The sequence below is a fragment of the Buteo buteo genome, chromosome 23, assembly GCF_964188355.1.
Source record: "Buteo buteo chromosome 23, bButBut1.hap1.1, whole genome shotgun sequence".
Taxonomy (NCBI): domain Eukaryota; kingdom Metazoa; phylum Chordata; class Aves; order Accipitriformes; family Accipitridae; genus Buteo; species Buteo buteo.
This window is the reverse complement of record NC_134193.1, coordinates 18,437,580-18,460,199: the sequence shown is the minus strand read 5'-3', so window position 1 is coordinate 18,460,199 and position 22,620 is coordinate 18,437,580. Positions and strand designations below refer to the sequence as shown.

The window sequence follows — 22,620 nt, the reverse complement described above, 5'->3', positions numbered from 1 at the left end:
AGGTCATGGGAGCTTTGCTTTAGGGACCTGACTGGCAGCCCCTACTTTTCACAAAACATCAGTCCCTCCGATCCTGAAGTTTTCATTTGTGTCTAGTGTCTTAAATCCAGTTCTCTGTGACACCTTGTAGACTGAGCTACACAGGGAAATGTTGTTTATATGCTGTTCCTTTTGTCCAGCAGGAAATGCCTTGTGTCCATAAACAAATTATCTTCTAGCAGCTTATCTCACCACTTGTAGGGAAATAATTAAACAGCTTTAGAATGAAAACAAGATTGCTTGGCACCACTCTTGTCCACTCTTCTTGCATTTCTTGCTGCAGTTCAGAAGAGATACAGCCAGGTACCTGCAAACAGCTTAGCCCCACACACAATCAATAGCAGAAAAGATAAATCTGCTGCAATTGACTACAGGCTGTACTGTCACTTAGTGACGATGAAAAATGATCGCTACTTGAATACACTGCATTTTTATCTTTAAATCTTTCAATAGAAGCAGTGTCAATAACAGAGCACTAAATAATCTCTAGATAGAAGGAAAATCTTTCTTTCTTTCTTTCTTTCTTTCTTTTTTTTAATAGGGAAGATGGATGACACTTTTTTTGGAGACCTTAAATACTGAAGTATGGAATTAGACCTGCAAATTCCAGGAAGTGATTGTCTGTTTAAACAATCCCTGTCTCATTTCAGGAAAGACTGGCTGGGTTCTTCTTGAAAACATAGCTCAATTCCATATCATGAATACACCAGGGTAACAGTAAGTGGAATATGCAGAAATAAAATAACTAAGGATTTTTTTCTCATGTTCCTTTGGGGATAATATATCTCTCTGAATTGGATACAGCTGCCAGAGATGGCCTTTCTTTACTTTAAAATATCTCTGACCTTTCCCTGAGCTAACTGGACGCAGTTTACCATATTGGCCCAAGTATAAAGCAAAGTCTTTTTCAGATAATAGCCTTTGGAAAAAATCCAATCTGTTCTGTATCTGTTGACCATGCCATACATGGGTCTGGTTCCTCCCTATCCCATGGACACTGTTAGCTGGCATGCCAGTGTGGCAGCAGGCCAGCACCTACAATACATGCTCCTTCATTTTGCTTTTGGGTCTGCTGGTCTTGGTGCAGCAACACCCAAAAGGGGCAGATATTTGCTGGGGATGCTGGTAGCAGTGCAGCCCCACTGTGTGTGCATATGTTCGTGTTTCTGTTCTAACAAAAGGAAGGTAGTCTTTTACTTGAAGCCAATTTATTTCCACATCATATGGTGCCTCCACTATCTCCAAGTATTGATGTCCCTTTTATCCCATATTATGAGACAGCAAGAAACACACTAGAATGCCTTTGACAACATCAAACTGATTGACTTTTTTTTTTTCCCTCATGCAGGACATTTTCCATAGCAATGTCTGTGGGAGTAGAAGCTTCTGGGTAAATCCAGTCTGGTGGCAATTTGAGCAATGTCATCTGTGTCCTGCTAACATGTGGAGTGCTGCAGTGACTCTAGGATGCTCTGCGCAATTTTCGGATGTGTGCCTTCCACACGGAGCCCACTCCAGAGGAAATGCTCTTTTGGTTGCGGACTCTGTGAACTGAGTTTGGTTTAGCTGCCCTACAGATTCCAGAAATAGGGTCTTGAAGCAGGCAGCAGAGCTGTAGAAAGGCTTATTGATTTAAAAGTCCCTTTGTATGTACTCCAAGCTTGGTTCAGATGCTTGCTTGAATAAAGGTCAAGATGAAGTACTGAATTTCTGAAATGTTGAAGTTCTGAATATCCCAGAACTTTGATTTATTCTGCCTGTTTTGTCTGGATTTCTGTTAAAAAGCATGGTTGTTTGTCCTTCTTAATGGATTGATGAACAATACTGAGCGTGAAATAGCTGGAAAGAAAATACTGATCTATGCAGTTGCTAGAACTACTTGACTTGTCTGGAAAACTGCAGCTTTCCATGCCCTCATTCAGCCTTAAGCATACTTGACTATATTTGTTTTTGTTGTTGGCGTCTCTCTTTTACAGCTGGAAAAGAAATGAAAGAAAGCATGCAAGAAAAGCTAGACAGTAAATAATAAGACCTTGTTGTTTCAGGGTGCCTGGTGCTTTAAGGGGCGATCAGCCCAGTTTCATCTGTTAAAAATCCTGCTGAGATTGATTGGTTTATGGAGAGGTGTTTATAAAAGCCAGCAAGTAGCTTAATTAGGATGGAGAGTTATGAGAAGTAGCTTGGCTTTTGTAAGAAGTACTGGAGCAAATGACTCTTGGCAAGTGGCTGGTGGAATGGGGAAAGCTAAGCTCAGGAGTTAGGCAGGATGGTTGCTTGGCATGCTGCACTACTGTTTATAGCTGAAGATTGCCAAAATCACGCCTGAATCTGGTTCATGTCAGGCCTTATTGTCCTGAGATTATACTTTTCTCAAATAATATTTACTAATCGTAAACTTCAGAACTCTTTGAACTTGTCTTAGTGATTGTTACTGTGCCAGTTTTTTTTAAAGAGCCTGGGGAAAAGCAACCTCAGCTTTTCCAAGCTGCAGGTTAGAGTTTGCTCCTGGCAAGAAGAAATACCATATATCGTACCATGAACTCCATCATATTTACTGTCAGAACAGTGGATACACTGCCATCTAAAACTTTCATGCGCCTGTTCAATGAAGAGCAATAGCTAGTGGATGTGCTCAACCATGTATTGAATAACCATCATGTTTCAAGCTTCCCCTTGCCTGCTGCAAAATCCTACCTCTGCAAGAAACTGGTAAGGAGTAAAATTCAAGCATTATATATTCAACAAATTCTGCTGACTGCTGCTAGGCAGTGAGGCTGGAATGATTGTGCCAAATCCTGGTCTTTCATGCTAATGGAAGTGGAATTTTCCCCAGACCAAACCAGTGTCAGAGAGAAAACTCAGAGGACAAGATAGAACATTTGAAAATACAGCCCAGGTGTTAAAAAAGGCAAATAGGCTTTAACGAGTTAAATTACAGAATACACGAATATCCCAGAATTATGTAAAAGCCTGATCCTGCAGTCTTCGGATAGGGAAAACAATGAGTTTAACTCACTCTAATACTGCAGAATCATCAACAGTCAAGAAGAAGCAACTGGGTCATTCTGTCTCAGTCACTTGCATATTGCAGAACTACTTGTCTGTTCTTGCTACTATTTCATCCCTGCTAATGTCTTATTTAACCTGCTCAGGATAGTTGTCATTTTGAAAATGTGCAAAATATATTAAATTTTAACTACATCATTTAAAAATAAATGTATTTGTGCGTTTTTTTCAAAGTGACTAGGATCTGAATGTATAGAGCAACAGAACACGACTCAAAGCCCCATTTAAAGAAAGTATGTTTTGAGCAGGCATCAACAGATAGACTGAAAAGCAAGGCAAAAGCATAGGTTTTTTTTAGATGTTGAGTGGACTAAATGCAATGTGAATTTATCTGCAAACCATCTGTGATTTCTGGTATTTTTTGATGCCTTCACAGCTCTAATTTTAAGCAGTTATGTAGCCTTTAAATAATGATACTTTCTTCCCATTCGGTTTTACATCAGATTCCACAGTTGATCACTGACTGTTTAAAGAAAAGAAGTGGCTGAGTATACTTCTCTGCAGATTGCACACATACAGAATAAAACAGCAGCCTTTTATTTTTGCAAGTAAAATTTGACATATTTTGGGACAGAATTCCGCATGCATAAAATAATACCACGAGTTTTGCTGGGTATGGTTTACTTTTTGTATTTTGCTTTACACTTCTCATGTAAATTCAGTGCTGGGATAAGGTGTTAAGTTGACATCCCCAGGGACCAAAACTCCAGAAGCAGCACAGCATAGCAGCCGATCTCTTTGAATTATCTTAAAACTGATATCAAGGGTGCCAGTTTCATCAGACAAGAGGGAATCAAAGAGTCATAATCCATCCAGTTCTTAGTGGTTCTGCAGACAAATCTGTTACGTGCTGGATTTTCTGTGTGTGATGTGGACACTTTATCAGCATAAACTGAAACAAAACACTCTGGATAAGGAACTGAATAGCCACCCAAAAATTGTAGTTCCTACAGTTACAGTGACCCCCTAAGGGGACCGGGAGGCCTCCAGGTCTGTTTTCTGCACAACCATGATGGGGGGGAAGATCCTTTCAAATGTGAACCTGGTTGCCTGAGAGTCTGAAACAATACTAAGCTAACTCTATTCATCCCACAGGAAATCTGATGATAAGTACATCATTGTCAGCTCAGTTCATTATTTCACTGTTTCTTCTGGCAGGAGTGTTCAGATAAGATTTTTGCTCACTATTGTTGGATATAGTGGGAGATTCTGATTCAGGGAACAATAGGAAAGAAATAGCACTGAAGATCAAGGCTCCCCCACATCTGAAAATGTCTTGCCATTCCAACCTTGTTGAAAAGGAGGCAGGATGCATTCCTTTCTCTTGGCAGAAGCCTCAAACATGAGTCGATAACCCCCCCAACTTCTCTTCTGTTTCAATAATGCATTGTGTAGTAAACTCTGTGGCTAACTGAAGACTGAAAACCTGAAAGAAATTAATAGGAATGTAAAAATAGCAACAATATCTTACCAATTGCGCTGCTGAGCGTCACAATTATTTGAACCCCCCAAAAAAAAATATCAGTTTATTATATCTATCTGAAGTGCTGTCAAGAATGTAGCGATGAAGTATGAAGAAATGAAGAGGCCCCAGTGATGAATACCAGTCCAGCTTGCCACAGAATAAATATCAGCATTTATCTATATCAGAGGAAGATAAAGATCGTTTCTTATGATGGCAGTTATTACAAATGTTGAGTCCTGTCCAGACATTTCATGAGAGACTAGCTGCACTTGGTATGAAACCCAATAGTCACCAGTTGTCTCTCCTGACAACAAAATTAATTTCTCTTCAATGAGAATGCATTTCTAATTGGGCACTTTCTTCCCTAACAAATTGTTTACAGTACCTCTGCAAGGATTCTGAAATCATCCCTTTTCTTTGATGTTGCTGATTAATTACAGCCCACTTGGTTCTTAGTAGCTGCAATTTGAGTAATATTGCCATAACATACTTTGCTGTGAAAGGTTCATCTTAATTACAAGCTCCCTAGTCAAGCTTCTGCTTCGGAAGAGAACTGTACTGCTCTTGTCAAGTGGCATGGGATGCCAGGTTGGATTGTTACTTTTTTTCCCCCTTTCTCTCCAAGTGAGTTCAGAGCTTATGTACCTTATGAGACTGACAGCACCCAAAATGAAATTCTCTCTTTAGCCACAGAACAGATCCAAAACTGGCAGTTCACTGCAGTCTTCTCTATTCCATCTCTTAGTCTATCTACATGGCATAGTGCAGCAGTGTGTGGAGATAACTGGGCTAGCTGTAGTATCACTGTGTTAGCACAGTGGTCTGCCAGAGCTAATTAGCAATGCTGAGAGGCAGGGTTTATTAGTCTGGTCAGAATGCTGAACTAACAGAGAAGGCTGCTTCCAGGACTGCGGTAGCTGTTTGTATCTCTCTACATGACACTGCATTGTGCAATGTGGATATAACCCATATGCTTTAAATGTGATCTTTGGAGGGAGATCACTAGATCATTGAACTTCTGGTGGAGAGGACAAAAGATGTCAGTTCTGATGCTTGCTCAGATGTGGATATGTGTCTATATTGGGCCACCCAAATAATTTTGCAGGAGCCCACTCAACAGCTGTCAGATAGTAAGATTTTTGGCTGTTTTGAACATCAGCTGGATTCTTGCTTTTATGTTTTACTAGTGATTTTAAGGCAAAAAGATTTTTATCAGTACCTTGGAGATATCCTGGTTTTACCTATTTTATATCTGTAATGCCCACTTACAAGATACCTATAATGAAGATGAAATTAGCATACTGCCTTGGTTTGGGCAAGCTGCCACTTAGGGAATATTGCTTAAAAGAAAGCAGTGAGCAACTTGAGCAAGGCAGAGCCCTACAAATGAGCACACCAAATTATGCAGTCTTTTCCTTCTAGATGTGGCAAAACAGGAGGAGGAGTAATAAAAGGAACAGGAACTCCTGCTCTCTTCTTTAGCCATTATCTTTAGGTGTTGAAGCAGGGTCTGCCTTAACTCCTCACGGAGCCAATGGAGTTCTCAGTGCTCTGAATTGCCGGTTGTCTGTTCAGGAGAGCTTGGCTCCTCATTTATGCAAGAAAAAGCAGATCCCTGGAACAAAAAATGTGAATGCCCTCCTTTGAGTTTCTAAGCTGAAGCTATGCTGTGCTCTTTGTTCTTTAGGGGCAAGTTCCAAATGGTTCCTTATACATCTATGGGTTTGTTTTCAGGCCACTGTTTTGTCATTACAGTTTAAAAATAGTAAAACAACTGCCAAGCCCTTTAACTGTTCCAGTTAGGATGTAAAATCAGAAATCCTTGCACTTGGTCACCACAATGATGGGGATCTTGGAGACAGTTAAAATAAATGCAATATTGACAGCTGAAAATATATGTTTAAAAATAATAAATCTTATATCAGAGGGGAAGAAATGGAAAAGAATCATCCATTTCCAAGGAATAACGTATAAAATAGGTTACAGACATGTGCAATGTGCACCCAGAGTCTGAACTTTGCAGTGAGAGGAAAAAAGAATAATGCCATGCAGGAATGATCTTTCAGCCTATATTCTCTTAAAATAACACAGTACCTTCTTGACCAATCTATAGTAGTCCAAAGAAAGGTATTTTATGTCTAACATATAACTAATATTATAGATCCAGAAACAGTTTCAGCTGCCAGTCTGGCTGAGATAGTCCTGTCCTTTCTGCCTCTGGCTGCTAGTCTTTGATTCAGTGCTTTTTTACATGAAGAACTATTCCTATCATCTTCTTCATATTTGCCTTACTAGGTGTGCTCAGTCCATTGCTGATTCTTTGAAGTACACCACTACATATTTCACTGTTTATGTAGGCTGAACTACATTGCTTCAGACTATATTGCTTCCAGGTTTGCTTTACTTCTGTGCTCAGATGCAACAGCATTACTAAGCTCAAGAGAAGTAGAACCACAGCCTTTTCATTTTCTCATTCTTCATGCTAAGTAATAGGGTTTCACTATCAATACCTTGCATGTTGTCTGAGAACAGTTAATTGATTGGATGCCATTTTCAGAATCCATCGCATGATAGACAGAAAAGCGTCACTGAGCGGAGGGCAAAGCCTCGCTTCACTTGGCCACTGACACATCTGCTGTTCCTTGTCATATTCATTTCCATTTTACATCTAAGAAAACCCCACCTCTGACTAAAAGATCTGTGTGGATTGTGCTTCATGAATTTAATTAATACCTTTATGAAAGAGGTGGTTATTTAATTTAGAACTTGAGAAAACAAAAAAACCTAGCCCTGTGCTGCAATTTACTCTGTGTGGAGCAACTATTGGCCCGCACAGCGCTTCGTTTGTTTTAGCTCTTTTTATTTTAGCTGCGCTCAAGGGGTGAAAAAAAGCTGGCAGTGGCATCGGAAACACGAGCAGCTCCTACAAAATCGAACCGGTACTACTTAGTGCTATGTTAGCACTCTTGAACCTCGCAGTGCTTTGCAAACATTCGATAATGAAGGCCTGGTGCCTGTCCTGTTGATTTCAGCAGTAATCACGACTGAGACATGAACACAGGGACCCAACCTTCAAATCTTCAGTCTGTCCGCGAGCGTAAGGCTTATAGAAGTATTCTCACTTGCTTAAAGCCAAGCACAGTTGTTGCAGCAGGATGGGGGACCTTCCTTCCTATTTTAAACGGTTTTATTTCTGGCTTTATGCCTGGAAAACACCCTACAGCTCCACAGAACATCCCGATGAGGGAATATACCCTATATTGCGAGTAGACAATGATGCAGAGCACAGGAAAACAAAAGAAAAGAGGACATTTGACTGGAAAAAAATACGTTTCTGAGGAAGGAGAGATACACGCATGCCAGTGCTCGTTTCTTTGGCCCCGGGGCCGGGCAGACATCTCCTCAGCCGCTCCAGTCCCAGGGCGCGCGGGGCAGCCCCGCTTTTGCCGAAGAAATCCCCGAGGTTAGAAAAAGAGGCTAAAAGGCTTAAAAGTGACCCGTTGTGAGGGACCCGCCTGAGGGAAGCGCCGTTTCCCGCCCAGCCCCGCTGCTCGCCCCCGCCCCCCTCAGAGCCCGGACTACATTTCCCAGCCTGCCCCGGGGCCGCCGCGGCCTCGCCGCGCTCCTCACGGCCCGCCGGGGAGAGGCCGGGCCCGGCCGGCCAAGATGGCGGAGGGGGTGCTGAGCCCCGGGGTGAACCTGGAGGCCTTCTCCCAGGCCATCGCGGCCATCCAGGCGCTCCGCTCCAGCGTGACGCGGGTCTTCGACTGCCTGAAGGATGGGATGCGGAACAAGGAGACCCTGGAGGGTCGTGAGAAGGGCTTCGTGGCCGCCTTCCAGGAGAGCCTGCACTCCGTCAGCCGCGACCTGGGGTGAGCAGCCGGCCCTGAGGGGGCTTCCCCCCCGCGTCGGTGTGCAGCCGGGACCCCGGCCCCGGCCTTGGCCCTGCGGTAGCAGCGCGGGAGGGAGAGGAGTCCCGGGGCGGGGGCCCGCCGTCCCCAGGGCCTGTCCCCCTCGGAGGCGCCCGGCGGTGCCGTTTCCACTCCCGGGGAAAGTTTTAGGCAAATCCATGCGAAAACGTTCCATTTTATTCCTTCCAACCTTGTGCGTGCTACCCCTTCGTGGTGTTTCATTCCACAGTCTCCAAAGGGATGAACGCTGCTTGTAATAGTTACCTGGTTTTTGTTCTTGTTTTGTTTTTAAAAAGGAGCTGTCGGTGGGATTGCATTGGCAAGGTGAATGCTTTTGGTTGCAGGGAGATCTTTCTTTGTTTTCTGAAGTTTTTTGTTAAAAAAAAAAATTAAACACTTTATAGGCTCTGGCTATTGAGTAACATCCAAGTGGTTCAAGAATGGTCATTTTATTGCTAAAACTTGTAAGGCTGGAAAGTTAGTACACTTAAGTAGAGCTGTTTAGTGCCAGCAGGTGTGTTTCATGTAAATGGAGACAAACTGTTGAGGCTGATGGTCCGTGTGGACCCTGCCAGAGGACTGCAGGGTTCAGTTCTGTCCTCCTGGGAGCCATCAGCACTGCCCAAGGAGGTGTCCAAGGGCAGGGCAAGCACGTAACCACCCTTTTCCAGCACATTTTCAGGCCTCCAGAGGTTTAGTGTTCCGGGTCTTGTGTACAAGAATTTGTTTCTTGCTGGCTAATAGGCCTTGCTGATTTTTAGTTCTGATGATGGTAATATAACTTATTACCTACTTCTTCCCTTCTGTTGGGAAAGATGGTAGATAATCATTCTTATGAATGATGTTGTACACAGCTTTATAGACTTCTGTTGTATCCCTTTGGTTTTTATAGTTTTCAAGTTGAGGAGGCTTCGTGGTTCCCTACAGGGAAGCTGTGCCGTTCCTTTGGTTATCCTTCTTGTCTTGCTCGGTAGCTTTCTAAAGAATTATCTGGTATAACCCTGAAATCTTGTTCCCAAACAATAATAGATAGCAATTGGCTTTGACCTATCTTGTCTCATGTGTAGTATTTTACACTTTTCTACTTTGCAGTGTATCATCCAGTGTTTCAGTGCTGTGAAGTTCTTGTGCGACACTATGCAGTCATTCCCTGTCCTTACTACCATACCTGAAGAGTAGCTTCATGATCAAACTTCATCAGTTCCTTTTCCTGTCTCTTCCACAGCATTAGTGGATATGCTTATCAGTGCTTTGGTGACCATTTCTTTCCTGATTCCTTGCAAGATAACTTATTTTAAAATATTTTGGAGTATATTTGATTTGCCTTTTTTAAAACATAACTGCCCCAAAATATTGTAATTTATATAGCATCTGTTACATATTCTGTTACATGTTTGGGAAGCACAGATTCCAAGTAGCAAGGGAATGCTCCAAGGTGTATTGAAGTTAATGTTATCAGTGGACTTTGGCTTACGTCATGAAAGTATTGACTGGGGTCTCTGTTCAACAAATCCTTAGTTATTATAGCTATTCACAATTATTTTGTTGTATTTTTTCATCAAGAAATATTAAGCACATTCATGAGTGTTCACAGCACCAGTGGCTTAGAAAGAATCCAGGCCATGTAAGCTTGAAGAAATGATGACTAATAAAGGAGATTTTTGTGGCAGTAAAGTCTGGAAGTCTCTTTAACTGTCAGTTCCCTGATAGTTGGTGTTTATTTTCATAACCTTCATTAAATGCAAATTGAGATATTTGGAATTTTTCTTTACAGAGATTTTCAGAAGTCACCCTTTGAAGGGTCTGAATCCTGCTTTTAATGTAGTGGAAGTTCTGAAGTTCAGAGTAGGATGTAACATTCAGAAGTCAAAAGGAAAGGCACCTGATTAGTCATGTCACTTGAAAAACTGCATTTTATATCTGTGCAACGTAGACAGTCTTTCTTCTACAGTTGATTAATGCAAGTTTTAAAAATTGCTTAACTTTTGTTATTATTAAATGTAGTGTTTGACAAATGAGATATGAAGCAATAATACATCATTTCACAGTGAGGTGTTTTTTTTTTTAATGGAAAAATGGTGCATATTGTGCTTTAGTTGAGTATTTTATGCATGTCTACAAATTGCTCGTGGTAATCAGAAGATGCTTCCTTGCCCTGAGAACTCGGAATGCGTATACTTGCTTAGAGTAATCACAAACTTTGCAGGACCATCTCCAGGCGTAGGACTAATGCCAGTTTTTCTGTATATTTATATGAGGACAATGTTAACTTCTAGTTCTTTAATGAAATGATGAGGCATCTGCAGGCTTGATGGTAAAAAAAAAATACTTCTAGTATTGCAGGCAATGCTAAAGTCAGAATTTTGTAGTTTCTGAGGATATACATTGCTCAGAAGATGCCCTGGGTTCTGGAAGTGCTTGTGAACCGGACCTGCAATAGTTTGACTCTTTCCAGGTTGTCTTACAAAGACTCTTGACTTGTACTTTCTCTTTTAAGAAGCACTGAGCTTAATGACTAACAGACCATTTTAAATTGTTTGGGTAATGAGAGTGATTATGTTTTTTATCGATTTGGGGAGGTATTTAAAACTCACTTAGATATTAAAATAGACTTCATGCATGATTGCTGTCCCTGCAGGAGGATTGTACATCTCTGATATCTGTATCTGCCCATCTGACTTTAAAAAAAAATGCCATTTTGTTTTCTTTCAGTGAACTGGAGCGTCTGAGCAACCTAGTTGGTAAACCATCTGAGAACCACCCCCTGCACAATAGTGGACTGTTGAGCCTAGATCCTGTGCAGGACAAAACACCTCTTTACAGCCAACTTCTTCAAGCCTACAAATGGTCAAATAAGGTAACAGAATACGTCTATGTAATTGAGTTGTGTATTCCTACAGGATGATTGATTTGTGATACAGTAGATTTCTGAGTGTTTGAGACTGTCAAAATTGCTGAGTTTTTATGAAATTGAGGAGCATAATATGTACCTCAGTGTATTTTCAAGGGTGAAAGTGGTGTTTTAATTGAGAGGAGACTTTGCTGTGATACTGAGGTGTGCCCTTGTTTTTCAAAGGGGGTGTTAACTCCCAAGCAGAACAATACTTTCCATGTTAGCTGTTTAGCATCTTCTGTAGATATAAAATAAAGGTGTATTGTGTCCTTGCATGTGGCAGTAAACACTGTAGTAGAGGGCAGTGGGATATTAGAGCAGAGAACCAACACCTTATGTCACCTCCAAACCTATTTCTAGGAGAGAAACATGCAGGGAAGTTGTCATCATCAGAAATCTTGATACTTTATCATACCATTTTCTGCTGCTAAAAAACATTTGCACCTGGTCTCAGAAGTAACTTTGTATTCAACAGCTTTGGCATACCTAGTGTTTTCAGACTGTATATATTTCATTGAATGTTAAGTAATGTAAAAAAAAAAAAAAAAGCCGGGGTGGCAGATAATGCAGTTTTTTACATTTTAAAAAAAATTGTTTTTGTTGAAATAAACTTCTTTCTCATGAGCATAATTCAGTTCTATAAACCTGTGTGTTGAAATATATCTAGAGACAGAAATTGTATAGGTATGTTTCCTTCTCTGCTCTGAACATAGTCTACTTTCCTCCTTTCCTCACATCTGATTTTCTTAAATAAGTAAACATTGCATTATTGCAATTATTACTGGTTTCTGTCAGAACACCATTATGTTTCAGGTTGCCTGTTCACATCCTGTATTTTTTGAGCATGCTTATTACTTTTTATAGAAATACTTAAATGAATAAGTATTTAAAAGCTTTCTTAAAATTATGTTTGAAATACTAGTGAGCTGTTACAAAATGTAAAAGATGGATTAATTTCTGTTATGGTAATTATTACTAATGAGAGATTCCAGAGTTGTAGCTTTTAGCAACCTTATACAAGACAGCAGGATTAAGCAGGAATAATAAATCTGAAAATATTTAGGGCATTAAAAGAAACTATTCCACTTTAAATTATTTATTACGATACATGAGCAAGGAAGACTTTCAGACTACACAAATACTTTGTAGGCAAATTCTTGTTACACATTGAGCCAACCAATCTAACATTATTCAGATTTGCAGTAGAATACTACAATAATGTTTGTATGAATACTGCAATAATGTTTGTACGGTCACTTTTCAGAATACAAATATGTGTTAACATTTCTAAAATCAGTAGAATTCAGCATTGATAGAACTTTGGTATGGTTGGAAAATGGGGGACAGGAAGGGTTTTTCAGTAGATTTATTAATTGAGAAGATGTTTCATGTTTGCTTGTGTTTCTTGCTGTTAGGAGCAGATTATTGGCATTGAAGAAAAATAATTCATTTGCTACTTTCAGAAAAAATAAAACCATCTAACGTATATATAAAAACTTCTAAACTTCTAATGCAGTTAAGTCGTCAGTGATTTAATTACGTTTTTAGGTCATTATTGGAGTAAACTCAGTTGATAATGAAATAGCTTTGACAGAGTTGTTCTAATGGAGTTTTTTATTAACTGAGAGTGTTACGGAGCTTCGAAGAGCAGTTTTTTGTAATATTGGATTCTGATTTCAGAAAGGAGAAGGTTTTATTATCCTGTGTACTCATATACACAGTTAAGTGTTCCAGGAGAAAACCAGGGTTTTTTTTTTCCTTTTATCTCTGTTGTCTTTCACTTTTGTTTTACAGCTAAAATGAAAGATACTGTTTTAAGTTGTGTTTAAATAGCTACTTTCTACCGAATGGTTGTTCTGAACTTTACTAACATCCTTTCTAGGGTTTGCAATAACCAGCAGGCATGGATAGGTTGCCCCTGTTTCTAACAGCAAGTGTGTTGCCTGTGCAAGGGTATTAGCTGCTGGATTTACCATTAGCAGCAAAGAACCTATTGATGCTTGTGTATGTTGCTGTTTAATTCTTCATTGCTAAATAAACTTCTTGAATAAGTGTTATTTCATTACATCTTTTGGCTGCCTTCTGTTCTTATTACGTGTCTGGTGCTTTCTTTTGCTTCAAAGGGAGGATTGAGATGTGGGGATATGTCAATACACTTCATGTCTGTCTACATTGAATTTTTAATTTGTGACCCCTTTGTGGCCGGCTTGCTTGTATTTTTAATGAGCTGAGATAAGGGCATTTTCCTCCCTCTTCGGTTGTTCATGCATTACTGATGGCATGAATAGTCACATGGCTGCCAGGGGAGGACAGATGGAGTAGAGTTTTGGGGCTATGGTGCAGTTCCAAAAGGACATTCATGAAATATAGGGAAAATGATTACACAGACTTAGTGTTGCATGTTTCAATGCATTCTCTTTATTTTTAAAACATGGGGAGGCTGGTAGCAGTAGCTTGTAGGACAGTAATAAGTAAGGTTGGTAATAATAACTGAACTGTCTCATGAGAAGATTTGTTTGGTATATCAAAGCACTATATATAGTACTATATATTTAAGAAAAAAAAAAAGCTTTGCTGCATTATTTTTTTAATCTAAAACTGAAAGAACAATCAGAGGCCTGAAATGGTAATTCTTAAAAAAAAAAAACAAACCCAAAAACCCAAACGGCAAAAACCCAAACCAAAAAACCCCCAGCATTTCAAAAGTTGTCCTATATAGTAGTTGGTTTAAAAGCTGAGATTTTTAGTTGGTCCACTTGTATCAGTATTTCTGCTTTGGAAACAATAGCCTTGGCCAGTTTTTGGAGAATACAGTGACAGTAACATTCCAAATACCATAAACCATGTGAAGCTCTTTAAAGCATAGTACTACCAAATTTATTCTTTTTTGAGTATGTGAACGTACCTAAAACTTAAGCAGTCTTGTAAATCTGGAGGTGGATCATATCTACCTATGTGACTTACTTTTTCTGGCAAAATTGGTTGCACAAGTAATAGCTTGTTTAGTTTTGTTTTCTTAAATTTCAGCTGAGGCTGTGTTAATCATTGCTCCTTGTGGTTCATGAGATAGTGGATGTTAGAACAGTTATTTCTTTACATTTTCTGCTTTGTTTTGATGCTGGGTCAAGTAAATGCCCAGTTTTGATCTAGTCTTGGGTGCATGGACATTGGGTTAAGTAGCAGTGCTGGGTGCGAAGTGTAGTGAAGATCATGCAGACATAAATAGAAAATTCTCCGTTCAAGATGTGAGTGTTAACATAGGAGGCTAGACTTACCTGACACTTTTCAACTTGTTTTATTTACCACAATTAATACTTGTAGCTGTGGCTGGTTATGTATTGTGAGAAGACCCACTTTTCGGTGCAGATTTACTGACCTAACTCTTTGGCTTAGTGCAGTGGAGATGGATTGCAGTTAATTGTGATTTCAGAGATATTTGCCCTGAACCTTATTTTACTGCTCCTGTGAGTCACAACACTAGTTTCTCTGTTTCTGAGTATCTTAAGTTTGCCTGCTTCAGGGGTACAGAAAAGTACAGTGGGAAAAATTAAAATTTTCCTTACAGAAGTGAGTTATCTTGGCAGTGCTTGTTATTTATTAGCACCTGCTATCCTGATATTTACTTACTGTTGTTTACCCAATAGTTTTGCAGATGGTAAAGTTGTCTGTAAAATGGAAGCAGCTGTTTTGGAACACAACAGCTTGTCAAATGCATTAATTACATACAGATGCAGCTGTAAAGGAACTTCACTTTTCCAGGTGTTTAACAGAGCTCACAAAAAAACCCCAGGAAGTTTAAGTTGATCTTATTGCAAGCAAGAGCTAAATGGTTTTTCTTCTTTGCTTTAGCTTCTTTTATGCTTCAGTAGAAATCATACAAGGAAATGACTTCACTGACTGTGGAGTCTATGGAGGCATGTAGTAGCCATGGAACAGTATTTAGGTCTTACTTGATAATTTTATTTTTCCCCTCCTCTTCAGTTTTATTTAAGAAAAGAGGTTTTCTTCATTACAGTTGAAGTGCTGTTTCCCAGAAGGATCCATATGTGCTCTGTAATGTAATACTGAAGATATAATATTAGATAAGATAAAAATGAGCTATCATTCTGTATGGGTAATGCAGTTAAAGTATCATTGGTAAGTTAGGAAGTTTGTAGAAATCAGTAGGTTTTTTTTCATGTGGACTGTCTCTGTTTAGTAATTGTAGTTGAATTCTGGTTTTAGTAGTTATGTACATATCAGATTGTTGTGTCTGAGCAGCTGAAATCTAAGATGCCAGTAGTAGTCAGAAGGGTTTCTGTTTTGTATGCGTGTGGCCTGATACTACTTGGAACAGTCAGGACTGGATCTGCAGGGTGCTGCTGTCTTAACTCTCATTACCAGGTGCTTGCTTCTTGCGTTATATTGGGATTCAAGGGAAACTACCACAGGGGAGAATGCATCAGCTATAAGTTTAGATGAAAGGAATTTTTAAAAGTCACTTACTAGACTGAAATACTGATTAAGTTTCCATTTTTTTTAAAAAAGAGATGTGACCTCACATTTGTGACAGAGCACTGGAAGAACTTGCTTCTGTTGCTCTTCAGGATACTTCTATAACACGTGCCCTTATGTTGGCCTTGTTCTGGGTGCTTCTTGGTTTCTGCAGTAGATGAGACCATAATGTCAGGAATAAGAGCATCATTTACTAAGCAACTGCATGTTTCTTGATATTTGTTCTCAATACTGGGTGACAACAGGGGTTGGGGGGGGAATAACTTGATGTGATTAAACTGATATTATATGCTTAGCCGTATATAAAATGTTTAATAAAGCTTCTGATGGTGTGGTTGCCTGATGCAGCTACAGTAATGCTGGCAGTCAGAGTAGGTGCAGGTTTTTGGAATCCAGGAGTTTGAACTCATTCTTTGAGTGGTATAAACTTTTGTTTTCCATCTGCTGCTTTAGTGAGGTTATTTATTGCCTGTAGCGTGTATTTGTTCATCCTCTTTGCCCTTGGCAAACCATTTGTATACCCTTATTCTGTGCACGCCCGAGGCAGTGTCTGTTAAGGTGTTTCCATTGACTCCAGTGGAACAGAAAATACACAGCTTATTATATGTCCACTGAGCAAGGCAAATGCTTTTATAGGGCAAATTTCCCCTCTCTTAATGGGGTGCTGTCAAGTAGTTCATGCCCAACATTTGAGCTTTAATCACTGGTAGAGATTTTTTGCTTATTTGCTTTTGTTTGTTTATTTGAAGTGTATATGCAAAATGGATCAACTAGCAAACCAACACTATAGAATTACTCTTTCTGCCAGACTTAAGAAACATTGAGTTTGTTGGGTAGCAGCAAACTAAGTCTTCCCTGAGTTGCTGAGTGATTGCAGTATTAGGAGAGTTTACCTGCCCAAGTAAAAATTCTGTCTGTTATAAATTGTCTTTTCCCCCACTGCTGCCCTTTGCAGTAAAGAGTTTATTTTCAGACCTTCAAATAATATTAACAGCAGTAGAAGTGGGGGAAATTTAGAACAATTCTAGTCTTGAACAGATGATGTTATTTAGATTTTTTCCTTCATTTTAACTTTAGTGAAGTGCAGTGTTGTATACTCCACTGTTTTCAGAGCTGCGTTTGTCCGTTTGCTTTACTCCAATTCCAACGCTTCTGTAGTTTGAACCTATGTGTGTAGGTGTATGTGACTGGTGGTGGTATTGTTTTATCATCATGAGATGGTACTTGAAAAACAGAATAACAGTGTGTTTGGGAAGGCTGTTATCTACAACTTCAAGTAGAAAGCAAAAAATCAGATTTTCTCACTTTGTGACTCTCTGGGTAAGTAGGATTTAGATCAAATTATTTCATTTACTCATCTGTGAAAAGAAGATTATGGCAACTTGCATAAAGTTTACTGTATCAGTGTATAGTAAATATTCCAAGTGAACAAAGCTGGACAGGAGTTGTCAAATTTATCTAAAAGTAATATGCTGGCAAGTACAAAATGACAAAAAATTACTGTTGATCTGCATGGAAATACACTAAAACATATTTGGATTTAAATTTGTTACTTCATAGCTTCCTCTTGTTTTTACATAAATTTAAAAATCGAACTGTTGAGATTACCATTAATGAGTTAAAATGATTTTCTGTCACATGACAGAAGAGAAAAGGAATATATAGTTTTTGTTTATTAAATTATTTTGATGTGTTCCCTGATAAATTATTTGTAGAAATTGTGTTTGTTGTAGGTCTCAAAAAAAGAAATCAATAGAGCCTGTAGAGAAAGTCCAGACTTGTTACGACTGCCCTTGGTAGCTTAGTATTGATTAGACACAAATATTGAGTTTAATGACAATAAATGACATTAAATGTTAACCATAATAGTAGAGGAACACTGTTGAAGTAATTTTTTTTGTTGTTCAACTTGATTGTAAAATGAAGTGTTCATTCCAAGGAACATTAATTTTAAATTTTGGATGCGCTCAAACATTTTGAATTTAATGTAGTTTTACAGTAGCATAGACAATGTAACTGAATTATTATGTTGGCAGCTCTTTGGAAGTTCAGGCAGATGGCCAAGATTTTGTCCTTTCAGGACTTTTTTCTACAAAAATGCGGTGTTATAATGTTATGACATACTGTTGCATGGAAAACCAGCTTATTCTGCTGAGATTTCATCCGCCCAAATTGAGAAACATTTTCTTTTCAAGTGTACTGTAATATCAGTGGCAGACATGTGGCATTGAGGAAAACTGTATCATGGTAACTGGATCATCTGCTTGCCCAGTGCTGTTGGAGGTTGCTTTTGAAGATCATGTGCTTGCTGGGCTAAGTGTGGGAAGGTTAGTGGTGCAGCTTGAGATACTGGTATTCTCAGTGAGCAGAAGCTCTAAAGAAGTTACTTAAAGAAAAGATGCGAAGTGACAAAAATCCCTTCGTTTCTTCACAGAAGGGAACAAATGAAGAAGTAAAATACTATTTGTATTGAAGCATAGTGATGAGTCTCTACAAGGATATCTCTGTTGCACTCTGAAGAGCACATTTTAATCTGCTTTGTAAGAGCAGAATCAGTGCTTCATAGAGGGAGCCAGAGTGGAAAGGCTCTTAGGGATTACTGGCTGTGGGCTTCTTTTCTGTGCAGATAAGCCATGGGAGTTTATATTCCTGTCACTGGAGAAATGAATGATACACGAACTGGTGTTTTCTTGTACACGGGGCACAAAAGAGGAGCTGGGCCACTTGGATTCTATTCTTGCTTTTCTTATTAATTTTTGTTGTAACCTTGAACAGGATGCATGATTTTTTTTCTGTGCCTCATTTTTCTTACGGATAAAATAGGATAATAATACTTAACCTACTTCTGCGGAGAGTTTCTAGTCTAAATGTGTCTCAAGTGCATTGGGTTCTTTGGACAGAAATGCTTTGTAGATGCCAAGTATTATACAGCTAGTGACTAATGTTGTTTGCCTGGCAGTCTGGAAAAATGCCCTTTGTGGGCTTTTAATTTTGTGCGATTTTAGGCAAATGTTTTGGTGAAATGCCCTTGCCGTTCAAAATTACATCAATGTTCTTTTTTCTTTTTTTTTTTTTAATATGTCTAGGAAACAGGTGGTTACCTCTTTGCTTCCAACTGCTGTAGTTATTAATTATTGCTCAGTTGTCTGCCTGGAGAATATTGACTTTTATTATTGCAGGGTTGATTTTAGTGACCAGCAATGGCAGGGGTGGCAAATTCAAGTAGTGTGCAAATTATCCTTGATATTATAGTGATGGGGGAAAAAGCACTGGAAAAGCTATGATGAGGAAAAAAGTGCTTGTACCAAAATGTAAGGGGTGGGGTGGGGCAGGAATTACAATAGTCTACATATACTTTACTGGAGAAGGAAAAAGGTGGGACATGAAATTTTTCTGAGGGTCTCTGAGCTATGCAATGATATGGTTTTTTGTTTTTTTTTTTTTTTTTAAAAAAAAAGGTCAATATAGTGAGTGGGGAAAAATAGTGAATATAGTGAAAACCATAATGAAAACAGGAAAGCTTATAATAATAGCAACAGTAAAAGTAAAGGCAGAATCACTGGCTACGGTATGTTGGATGGGTTTTATTCTTCCTAGAGATCCTGCCTAAAGCAGCATCTGGGGGCGCTGGGGATGGATGACATCAGTTATGTCCTCCTTCTTTTTGGAGGATGCATCTTCCCTCCTCAGCCAGGAGTCCCTGGAATCTTTGGCTCTTTGACTCTGTGTTTCTTTGCCTTTGATTCCTATGCTGGTTTTGAACAGAAGTCCAACCCAAGGCTATCTTAACTATTTTGTTGTTGCAATGTGTAACTATAAAAGTGTTTTTGACACCTAGTAATTGGAACAAAAGGAAATTAAAATTACCAATTTCTTTTTTCTTTGCACTACCAGAAAGATGCTATGGCAGGTGAGAATTTGCCACATGCCACCTTTTGCCAGTATGCAGGTTAGTTGAATTTCTTTGACAGTTTAGTAGACTGAGGTTAGTTTGTTACTTCAGGAAGAGAAGAGTGATGGTGAGTAACTTGTTGCTTAAAAAAAAATGAGAAACAATTAGCCTTTGATTCTGGCTTGTTTGTTATGTAGTTTGAATGTTTTATATCTGTGATCTTCCCAGAATTATAATATTGTGAAATAAGGTTATATGTGTCCAAACAGAATTTGACTTTCTTACTGGATTTTGTTAGAATACTTTGTTTTGAATCTGAAGCAGCCTGAGAGCATGATACGGTGTTTTTCGATTGTTGTGCCTAGCATTTGTTGTTATTCAACAGTATTTTTCAAGGCTCTGATCAAAATAATGCTGTAAGCAGTACTAGTCTCACTTTTCCTAATTATAGGAAGTGATATATCAATACACACTATTATAAATCACAGCCCCCTTGTCAGCTGGTGGGAATTATTTAATGCTTTGCAACACCTTTATTTACTAATGAGTGGGGTTTTTTTTCCCCCTGTTTCTTTGATAAGTATTAATGTTCTAGCTGTTAGCCTGTTTCAGGATGGAAATGATTGATGTTGCTCTAGTTTAACCAAAACACTTCTGCCCACTCCTGCTTCTTCCTCCCCTAACTCCTTTTTTTCCTCTGCAAAAACTCTTCATACAGTTCATGTTGGATGGCTGTATTATGTAATTTGTAAGTCAGTGATCACTTTCCCTTTCTAAGCTGTATAATGTGGTGTCATGGTTTAACCCCAGCCAGCAACTAAGCACCATGCAGCCACTCACTCGCTTCCCCCCCACCCAGTAGGATGGGGGAGAGAATCAGGAAAAAAAAAGTAAAACTCATGGGTTGAGATAAAGACAGTTTAATAGGACAGTAAGGAGAAAATAATAATGGCAATAATAATAATAAAAGAATTGGAATATACAAAGCAAGTGATACACAATGCAACTGTTCACCACTTGCTGACCAATGCCCAGTTAGTTCCTGAGCAGTGATCCGCTACCCCTGGCCAATTCTGCCCAGTTTATATACTGGGCATGACATCACATGGTATGAAATATCCCTTTGGCCAGTTTGGGTCAGCTGTCCTGACTGTGTCCCCTCCCAACTTCTTGTGCCCCTCCAGCCTTCTTGCTGGCTGGGCATGAGAAGCTGAAAAATCCTTGACTTGGTCTAAACACTACTTAGCAACAACTGAAAACATCAGTGTGTTATCAACATTCTTCTCATACTAAATCTAAGACATAACATTATACCAGCTACCAGAAGGAAAATTAACTCTATCCCAGCCAAAACCAGGACATGTGGTCATCAAACCAAATTGGTTGAAACTGCATCGCTTTGTATTAATAACAGACTTTGAATCAAACTAAGCCATGCACAGGCACAGAAATGCAGTATGTAGATGAATAAGTCATAGTACAGCCATTAGATCAGAAGAAAAGGCTTTACTTTTAAAAGTTGAGAAATACAACAAAGTATAACTGGAAATCCATGGTGTCTAGGGATTAATTGAAGAATATGTAGCACTGCAGAACAAGAAGAGCATTGTAAGAAACCCGCAGACCCAGCATTCCTCTGAATTTCATGTTTGCCTCAGTTCTCGGTGGCTCAGACTGACTTGCTACTGGTGATGAAAGCCTAACTTACCATCTAGTGGATGGTGGCCACCATGAAAGCACAGAGGATGTTTCCAGAGACTCATAGTTGTGTCTCACTTTCTCTGAAGCAAATTAAAGATGTTTGTAAAGCATTCGGGGACCTTCATATGAAGGGCATTCAAGGAATACAAACACTAATATAAAATAACTGATACAGGTGATAAGCATCCCATTGATATTCTTTATATGGAAAAGATTTTTTTGATAGCTTCTGGAAGAAATCAAATAAAATGGAAAATTTAATGATGTAACCCTGTTGCTCTCTGCTATTGTTGTTGTCAGGTCTTTTTGTGTGACTGTTACTTGTTTTTTTTAATGCAGAAGTGTGCTCATCTCTCTAATCTTTTTTGGAGTTCTTTTTTGGAGTTACTAAAGTTGGCCCCCTCAGACAGTTCACAGAGTGATTTAATGGTTTGAATTGCATATCAGCAATACTCAATTCTTCCCCATTGTATCTTAATCAGATACTGTTGATAACTGGGCTACAAAACATGGAAATCGCCTAAAAGCTAATAAAATTGAAAGTAGTTTGTGTAAGGAGCTATATGTAACCAAAAGTGCAGTTCAGACCACTGGTTTGGCAACTGCTTCATGGAAATACACATTTGGCAAAAATGTGGCAGCAGTTTTATATTCAGCAGTAGTTAATACTGAGCTTCTGATGTTGAAGGCATGTAACCCAGAAGGTCTATGGTGATTCTTGAAATCTCTTGCCTGTTGGGATCCATGCATACTGATTTTTACTTTCCTGGGAGGAAAGAATAATCCTGCTCTGCAGGAGTGTGGGGTTTTTTTGTGGCTCTGATGCTGTGACAATTGAAGAACATGAATAAGAAATTACAGACCATGACATCAGTACCATTACTGTTCATATCTGTTCCTGGCTTTTGGTTTTAACATAGATAGACGTGTATTGAAAAAGATGTGCAGTTGATCTCAGATGACCTTTCAGAGTGAATTTGCTCTTTCCAAAATACTCCTATTAATAAAATAAAATTCTGCTTCATAATTTGAAGCAAGATGTCTGTTCTCCCCGAAGTTGTAAGATTTCACTAATAACATTAAGCAAGCCATTAAGGAAGTCCATGCTTTGCAGTAGATGTGGTCATTTTACATTCTTCTTAAAATGTTTGGTTTTGCT

The 22,620-nt window shown here is 39.0% G+C and overlaps 1 protein-coding gene across 1 annotated transcript in view; it reads left to right on the top strand.

The window, feature by feature from the left end:
- Nucleotides 1-8,201: 8,201 nt before the first annotated feature.
- Nucleotides 8,202-22,620, top strand: part of MED27 (mediator complex subunit 27) — a 96,007-nt gene continuing 81,588 nt past the window's right edge. The window contains exons 1-2 of the mRNA XM_075054591.1: nt 8,202-8,442; nt 11,194-11,338. Of these exons, the coding sequence (XP_074910692.1) occupies nt 8,237-8,442; nt 11,194-11,338 (351 nt within the window). The 5' untranslated portion in view covers nt 8,202-8,236. The remainder of the gene's footprint in view (nt 8,443-11,193; nt 11,339-22,620) is intronic.